The sequence below is a fragment of the Populus euphratica genome, unplaced genomic scaffold, assembly GCF_000495115.2.
Source record: "Populus euphratica unplaced genomic scaffold, PopEup_1.0 scaffold928.1, whole genome shotgun sequence".
NCBI lineage: Eukaryota > Viridiplantae > Streptophyta > Magnoliopsida > Malpighiales > Salicaceae > Populus > Populus euphratica.
In genome coordinates, this window is record NW_011500794.1 from 40,731 (window position 1) to 49,791 (window position 9,061).

Sequence of the window (9,061 nt, forward strand, 5' to 3'; positions counted from 1 at the left end):
TTTTTAAAATTAAGACATTAAAACTATCCAAAATAAATAAAAATAATTAATTTTTAATAAAAATTTTACAATTTTTAAAAACATGAATTGACTTGTTTTTTTAAATGCTCACTGCTTAAATATTTTTAATAGTAGCTTTTTGGAATATATATTTTTTTAAAATATATTAAAATAATATATATTTTTTAAAATTTATTATTAATAGTCGCATACCAAAATTTTCTAATAATACTACAATAAATTAATTTAAAATAAAAAAACTTAACCTCTCTAAAAAATAATGTTATACCGTAAAAATAAACTGTGCCCAACGACATCATAATTAGCAGTCATTTCTTATGGATTAGGATGATAATTAAAAAAAATTTAAAACCTCATTAATGTGTCTCTAAATATGTGCGGTGGTGGATGCATTAACACCCCAAGAAAAAAAAAAAAATAGAAGGTGGACTCCACTTAAATCCACGTGGCTTATCATGTAGACAAGGGCTCCCACCGCCTTTGAGGACCCATTTACTCTGGAGAAATTCATAATGAAACGAAAATAAAAATGTAACAAGAAAATTAAAAAAATGTAAGGATGTGGAGGAAAATCTTAACATAATTGTTATATTACTTCTTACAACTATTTTCATAAGAAAACTCAGAATTCTAATTTAAAAAAATATAACTAGAAAAAAAAATCAATTATGAATTAACCATGTAATTCCATTTTTTAATTAAAAAACAATTAAAAGAAACATGATCCTATCCCTGGGAGAAGGACAACACTCACAATTGAACAGTTGCCTCAACGAGCGATCCCCCGCTCTCCTCGAATCAATCCCCTTAATGATGAAATTCCTAAAACACCCTTATCTCTCTCTCATCTCTTACTCAAGCAAACAAACAAAGAGGGAAAATAAAGCCCTCCCATCTCCACAATCTCCCCCACCCCCTCCCTCCCTCCCTCCCTCCCACTCAACTCTCTCTCTCCCCTTATATATAAATAAACTATCCGTTCATATTGTTTTTGATTATCAGACTCAGCTTTACTAGGTGTTGATTCTGCCGAGAGAGCCACCATGACGCGGCGTTGTTCGCATTGCAGCAACAACGGCCACAACTCTCGAACCTGTCCCACGCGCTCCTCTCTCGCGTCTTCGTCTTCTTCTCCTTTATCCGGAGTGAAGCTCTTCGGCGTGAGGCTGACCGATGGGTCAATCATTAAAAAGAGTGCGAGTATGGGAAGCTTGTCGGGGCACTACCATTCGTCTTCATCAGCTGCCGCTTCGCCTAATCCTGACTCTCCTCAATCTGATCATGTCCGTGATTCGGCTCATGTACCTGACGGCTATTTGTCTGATGACCCGGCTGCCCATGCTAGCTGCTCTACCAATCAACGCGGAGACAGAAAAAAAGGTTTCGTTTTGTTTATTTTTAATTTGTTTATTATGAACATATATGTATTTGTGTTTATGAATAAATTGCTAATTTTTATTTTATTTTATTTTATTTTGATGATTTTGAGGATGTTTGTTTGATACGGTTCCGGCATGACGTAGGCAGTTTGATATTGTTGATCCTATAATTAATTGTAATATCTATCATTGTACTTTATCCTCTCTCCTTTTGGATTATTCTTTGGTTCGTGTGTGCCATTAAGTTTTGTTGGTCGGTTGGTTAGCAATCTAAGAGATTTTGGTCAAACATATAGCCATACGATAACGGGCATAAATCTCAATTCTACTGCTGGATTCATAGCCATACGAGGACAACAAGGCTCCAAATTAGTCCTAGAAGTTAGTGTTCGGGAGTGTTCATATTTTCATAGTTAAAGTAATATTTTTTTTCCTATTTAGTTTAAAACATTTTTATTGTTTTTCCAGCTTTGTTTGGGATGTTTTTTCTACTATTTAAACAGCCTAGAAGATCTGTAATTTTTAGTTTTTTATTAGAAGAGAATTATTCAATAATAAAACTATGAATTAGAGGTTCTATGTGCGATCCCTTCCTCCAAAAAGTCTATTATTCTTGTTCTTTGATTTCTATTCCTTAGGTTTGGCTGGGTCAGTTTCTATTAAAACGGAGTGATTTTTGGTGGTTAGTTGCTTGTTGTGTGTTGTTAAATTAACCATTGTTGGAAGAAGTCGTAGAAGAGGACATGCCATGTAAGAGGATTTGAGGAGGTTCCTGCTAGGGAAATAGACACCCGGTAGTTGGTAATAGAAGACATGTAGACAGAAATTGCATAACTAACTCTCTAGTTAGCGGTGGTGAGAATCCTAGAGGATTGTGAGGAGAATAGCGATCACGAATTAATAAACAATTTGAAAATTATTTTCAAGGGTGAGAGGTGCAAAAGAGGCAGCCTTTTGATCGCAATAAGTATCATGGAGACTTTAGGGTTATAGATAAAAGTCCATGAGTTTGCAATAGCCTTGCAAGCAGAGGCATTTATTGATTACATAAAGTAGAGAGGGTTTTTAGTAGAAGGAAGTCTTGGACTAGATGAGGGTGAAACTGATTGCCATCACATTAAGGGGTGAGTTTTTTGCTGTGTGGAAACCACTCAACAAACCACACGTCAGGGTTCTAGTTATGATTCTGGTTTTAGATTTAGGTGTTACAGGTGTGGTGACTAAGGGCATCGCTCCATTGAATGCTGAAAGTCAGAGGGTAGTTTGGGAAAGAACCTTTTGATTGAAGAACCCGAAGATAAACATGTTTATGATGAATTAGATGGTAGTGGTTAAGTGTTGCATGAACATGGCAATGCTACTTATGTGATCCAAAAGAGCCTATTGACTCCTAAGGATGATTCAAGTGAGGATTTGTTGTGCACCAATATCTTTCACTCAGCATGCACCATCAAAGACAAGGTGTGCAACCTGATCATAGATAGTAAGAGCTGCGAGAATGTGGTGTCAACATAGACGATGAAGAAGTTGTAGCTTAAATTAGGCAACTACCCTAAACTATACAAACTGAGCTGGTTGAATGGAGACAACAAGGTAATCATGAATAAACGTTGTCTCATTTCTATAAGTAAAAAATATTATAATAATGTTTAGTGATATGTCATATATATCGTTGTGTTTCATCTATTGTTAGGCAGGCCTTGACAATATGACAAGAACATAGTAAATGATCGGCAAAGCATTTAGTTGGCATTTAGAAGAAAAAGGGGCAATTGTTAGAGACTAAATCAAGCAAGGATAAAAAGTTAATGGTCTTATCCTAGATTATGGAGAAGGAAAAGAAATACACGTGCATGGAGAATGAGAATAACGTGAGAAAGAGAGCATGACTAATAATTATTTTGTGGAGATTAAGAGTGTTGTGGACTCTAATTCTTGGGCTAGTTTATTTGAGTTAGCTAACTACATATTAGCAGCACACTAGAGGTCACTGGAGCATAAAGGAGCTGATATAGCATTAATTGGTGGTGCTTTTTAGTCGCTAGGCTAATAGGGCACAACCGAGAAAGGATATTTAAATAACTCTTTTTCTAGGGCCCATAGTTAGAAGTGTTCCCAATCCTCTTTTTCTAATGATGAAAAAAAAAAAAACAACATAATTTATTCAAGAATCATGATTTGTAGACTTTTGATGTTTTTATTGCGTAAATTGTTTCCCTATGTTTGATGAATGACCAAAACTCAAGGACGAGTTCTTTCCAATATGAAGCGAATGATAGAGGAAATTTTGGTCAAACTCAAAGTCTTACCATAACAAACATAACTTTCAATTTAAGAGATTCTATAAGCTAGAATTTTACTAGGAAATTCCATGAGCCCTGTTTGATATGAGGTTAAAGTTTCGTAGCCATTAGAGGTCAATAAAACCCTTAAATTGAGTTCAGAAGTTACTATTTGGGATTTCTTATATTTTCGTTGTTAATTTAGAGTTTTTTTTTCAATTTAATTTAGAACTTTATTATTTTTCTAGTTTTGTTTAGAATGTTTTTTCTAGTATATAAACAGCCTAGAAGAGTTGTAATTTTGAGTTTTGATTAAAAGAGATTCAGTAATAAAACGTTAAATTGGAGTTTTTATGTAATACCTTCTTCCAAAAATTCTGTCTTTCTTGTTCTTTGATTCATATTCTTTAGATTTGGTTGCATCAAGTCCTCAACAAATTTTTGGATTTGTGTTTGTCAATTAAGTTTTGTTTGATTAATTAGTAGTCTTTAAAAAACCTAGAATCGAAGTAGAATGTTGGGTAGGCTATGGAAGACAGGGAGTTTGAGGGGAGTTCAATATGGGGGTGGGGTTGAATCACTAATTAATAATGGATGCTTTTGTTTTTTTATCCTTGTACAAGTAGTACTGTCCTAATTTTTATTTTTGTTATATGCTTCATTTTTTTATAAATTAATTTGTCTGTCTTTATTAATCTCGAAACTTTTTAAAAGTTGAAAAATTAGCCCAACTTTAAAGGTTTGTTGTCCAACAACTTAGTTGTTTTAATATGTATTTGGTTTATTTTTCATGAAATTCTATGTAGATTCTTTAAGGGACTTCATGATTAAGCGATTAAGATTGTGTTTTAGTCTCTTTGAAACTTTGGACTTTTGCTTCATTTATATGCTTTGAGAACATAAGACAATTGCATTATTTGAGACATTGATGTCAAAATTGCAAGTTAACTTGTAAAATAAATTTTATAAGTCAACATGTATCTAGCAAGCAAAATCAGACTAAAAACTCGAAAACTAGTAAAATCAAATTTAACTTGTACAAAATCGGTTTGAGATTTTGAGTTTTATGCATTTGACTTTTGGGATTAGCTTTGACTCAATAGTTACAAAAATTAAAAAAAATTATTATTACTTCTTACAATAGTTACAAATATTAAAAGGAAAGACTCATTTAAACATATTATTAAATTGGATCTTAGTATTTTTTTTTTTTTAAGGGACATTTAGCTATAGTCTTATCTTATATTTGACATCATTAGATTAAATTAATTATTTTTTTTTGAGAAACTCTTCCTATTTAAAAACTCTTTTGTCAAAAGATAACATAAACTTTTTGTATATGTCTATATTTTTTATATTTTCCTCACATTTGGTAAAAAGAAACTTCAATATTTGCTGCATATTTATTAAAAAGATATAATTATGTTACAATTCACATCACGCAGATAAACATCAAACTAGATATGAGAAATGTTTGAAGAGGTGGGAAAATCTTGAGTTTTATGGGTTCATAGCGTGTGTTTCTTTTTGGAATATAGGTTTCATTTAACCTGAAGCTTTTTTTGATTGGGAGCTTGCTGCAATGAGAACAACCTGGTTGTCACTAGGTTTTTGTGTACTTTGTACCCTTCAGTGATTTCCTCCTTGTATTGGAAATTTTTGTTATGATTCATACTATCTCTCTCATTTTATTTAGATTACTCATGAATTATAATGTTGCTGATTCTTTTTATTAAATTTTAATGTAATTTAATTTCTTGGTTGGAATTATCAATATATAATTAGTTAAAAAATTCTATTTATGATTTTACAATTTGAGTTTACATTGTATATTTCATGACGTATCAAAAAAAGTATTTTTGACAACCTTAATATGAGATTTGGATGACCCGTGCTAACATTGAATTGTGAATTATTTACCTTTTTTTTTCCACCTCAAGAACCACAGAGGTTATATATTTGTTTTCTTTGTGTCATGTCAACAGCTTTTCTTGAAATTTCTCCATGTAAAAACCAATTGAAAATTTTCAAGCTTTAGGTTTTGCCGTGAATTTCTTAAGTTTTGGTGTTCTTTTCTGAGGAAGAATTCTCTCACTTTATTTTTTTCTTAGGTTTTGAAGATGTGTTAGAAGCTTAAAGTTAATCAGAAATGAACTTATTGTTTAATAGTTTTTATAATCTTGTTTCGAAAATATAATTCTAGTAATAAGCATGTTTTGTGAATGTTTTGACTGTCAAATTATAATTGACAATTGAGGTTGTTGCTTTGAAAATTGGTTCTCTTTTCTGAAAATGTTAAAGAATGTGGGAGTGACTTGCACCTTCAACTATTAAAATTGTTATTTCAACATTTTTAATTTTTCTCAAATCTTTTGCATAAGACGTGTTGTGAGCATGCAAAATTCACTATTGGATTAATTGGCAGACTTGCACTCCAACAAGATTATCTTGTCAAATAAGAGAGATTATTTGATTGGCTTAGCTCTGTGTTTTAAGGTGATTCCTGTCAATCATTTTCTTTTTCATGTCTTTCATTCGATGAAATGCTCCCAATCAATGTGAGCATCATGGCTCTGACCATACCTTCTCCTGGCTATTGAGTTTTGGTATTGGTGGCAGCATGGCCAGCACCCAGTCATCGATTACCCCACTAAATTGACTATCTTAAAGCTTATACATCATTTTCCCTGTGCTCCTGCAGTTTCCCAATTAATAGTTCCTGAGTCATCTGTCATCTATGTTTCATGCCTCCACCTCTTCTGGGATAACTAGAGCTGTGTTTCATAAAATTGACTTGTTTTGTCATGTCAGATTATATAATGTGCTACTTTTCTGATTATTATAGTGGGAATGACTAGGCATAGATTTTTCAACTGTAATTTTAGAGAATTACCTGCTGTCTGGAATAGTCAAAGTCTTCATATTATTTGTTTGTTAATTCAGTTTATTAAAGTGCTGATTATAGTATGCTATTATTTTTCTACCCTAAGTTGCCTACACTACTCTTGCATTCTTGTATTGTAAATTTATAAGGTACTAAAGGACACAAGAGGACATTTGATATTTATAAAACTGATTTTTAAAATGGCCAAATAAAATGGGACAATTAAAAAATTGCCATAGGGCCAATGATAATGGGATGGATGGAGTAGTTTACTGAAGCAGTTTGGCTTATGTGTTTTATGTCTTTGATTTTTAGGTATCCCATGGACTGAAGATGAGCATCGGCTGTTCTTAATTGGTCTCCAAAAATTGGGAAAAGGAGATTGGCGTGGAATAGCTCGAAACTTTGTGGTATCCAGGACTCCCACCCAGGTGGCAAGCCATGCTCAGAAATTTTTCATCCGGCAGAGCAATGCCACTCGGAGAAAGAGACGGTCCAGTCTTTTTGATATGGTTCCAGAAATGGTCTGTCTTGCTTCCTTGATGTTCATTTTACATTTTTATAACCAGAACATTTGTATCCAGAATTTGATGGATATTATACATAAGGATAACAATGGTCGGGTTTGAAATATATTTTATTATTCTTTCTAATTGTAAACAGCTAGAATAATAAAATATATTTGCAGTCTGTTGAAAGGAACTTGTGCTGCTTAGCCTGTGCCCTGTAGTGTCCTGCCAGCTAATGCTACAGCTAGATGATGTGTTGCTTTATGCATTTTTAATTTTCGTTGATACTTTGAAAGTGGAATTTATACCCTATTTTGTTATATGTTTCTCAGGCCACAGATCCGCAGCCAGTGCCAGAAGAGCAAGAGTTTCCATCTTCTTCTCAGGCAGGAGATAATGGTAATGCAGATTCACTACCTTCATTGAATCTCTCTCTCAAGCCAGAATTTGAACCCATGGATATTGGGTCTCAAGAGCTAGTCAAGGAACCTGATAAAACCGTGATGGGGCTGAGTGAAATCAAATCAATTGTTCCTAGTTCAAACGAATTCAGCACAGTTGTTTCAGGTTCGAGTGAATTCACAGCAGTTCCTGGATTCTTCCCGGCTTACATGCCAGTTCCCTATCCGTATTGGCCTTCAAATACCACCTCCTTTGAAGAAGGTACGGGTGCAGCAGCTTCGCATCATGAGGTCCTGAAGCCAGTTCCAATCATTCCAAAGGAGCCTTTTATTGTAGATGAACTGGTCGGTATGTCTCATCTGCATCTAGGAGAGACTGATAGACACCACAGGGAACCTTCACCACTCTCCCTGAAACTAATCGGGGAGCCATCAAGGCAGTCAGCGTTTCATGCAAGTGCTCCAGCTGGTGGATCAGATTTAAGTAATGGCAAGGCTAGTTCCATCCAAGCAGTTTGAATTCAAGAGATGGGAACCGTTCTTTTGAATCTCCCCTGTACAATCATGTTTTTCATCCTTTGGGTACTGGTTAGCGTCCAGGTTTTGTTGGATATTATACATAGGATAACAACGATCGGGTTTGAGATATATTTTATTATTCTTTCTAATTGTAAACAGCTAAAGTATAAATAGTTGAATGGGTAGAGGCGACATATTACGTGTTTATTGTTAAGTGCTTCAAATGATGATTCGCCAGCTGAAGTGTGACTTATCCTGCTTGAGCATGGATCATCATCCTGCGTTGGCAATATGCATTTGTTACTTCGTCAGGAAGTCTTGCTGCATGCGTTCCAGATTTTCAGTAGGCTGATTAATTTGGCAGAACTGGAAGCTAATAAATTAGAGAGGGAGGGAGAGAGAGAGTTGATAAGATTTTTGAGGACGGAGAATGTGTTTGTTGATTACGGAAAAAAATAAATTTGTAAAGAAAAGCGCTAAATAAATGAAACCCTTATGGGGGGGAAAATTGCAGAGATTGCAGAAATTTGGATATAGTTCTAATACAATCAGTGTATAGGTGTTTCATAGTACAATCCTAGCTTATTGGAAGAATTAATAACTATGGTGTTAAGAATAAAATTAATGAATAAAATTAATTTGACAAAGCAGGTACATTTTATACTATAATATCTAAATTAAAATATTATTAATGAAAGGATAATAATTATATCGAGACATTAATCACTAAAATGTTAAGTTAAACCATTCATAACTTTTCTAATAGTTAGAGGATCATGACAGGTTGCTAGATATTATACTTGATCTTTAGATGTAAATGAATTAATTATTAAAATGATAATAAATTAGTTTGTTTAATTTATTTAATTCTATTTTATTTAAGATTAAGATTTATATTTTTGTTAACTTTTAAGAAAACCTAATGGGTCACACAAACAATAACCATTGGTCAGGAATTAAACTTAGATGATTAATCAAATATGATTTGATTATAAATAAGTTTCAGAAATTGAGAACTATAATGTAATTTATAAATGAAACTATAATTCTAGACCTAGAAACATCA

General features: G+C 33.3%; 1 protein-coding gene across 1 annotated transcript; it reads left to right on the top strand.

The window, feature by feature from the left end:
• The first annotated feature begins 883 nt into the window (after positions 1 to 883).
• Positions 884 to 8,238, top strand: LOC105116394 (uncharacterized). The gene is made up of 4 exons (XM_011013737.1): positions 884 to 1,401; positions 6,882 to 7,090; positions 7,408 to 8,005; positions 8,062 to 8,238. Exons 1-3 carry the CDS (start codon positions 1,065 to 1,067, stop codon positions 7,993 to 7,995), a joined length of 1,134 nt encoding a protein of 377 aa, XP_011012039.1. The 5' UTR covers positions 884 to 1,064; the 3' UTR covers positions 7,996 to 8,005; positions 8,062 to 8,238.
• The last annotated feature ends 823 nt before the right edge of the window (positions 8,239 to 9,061 follow it).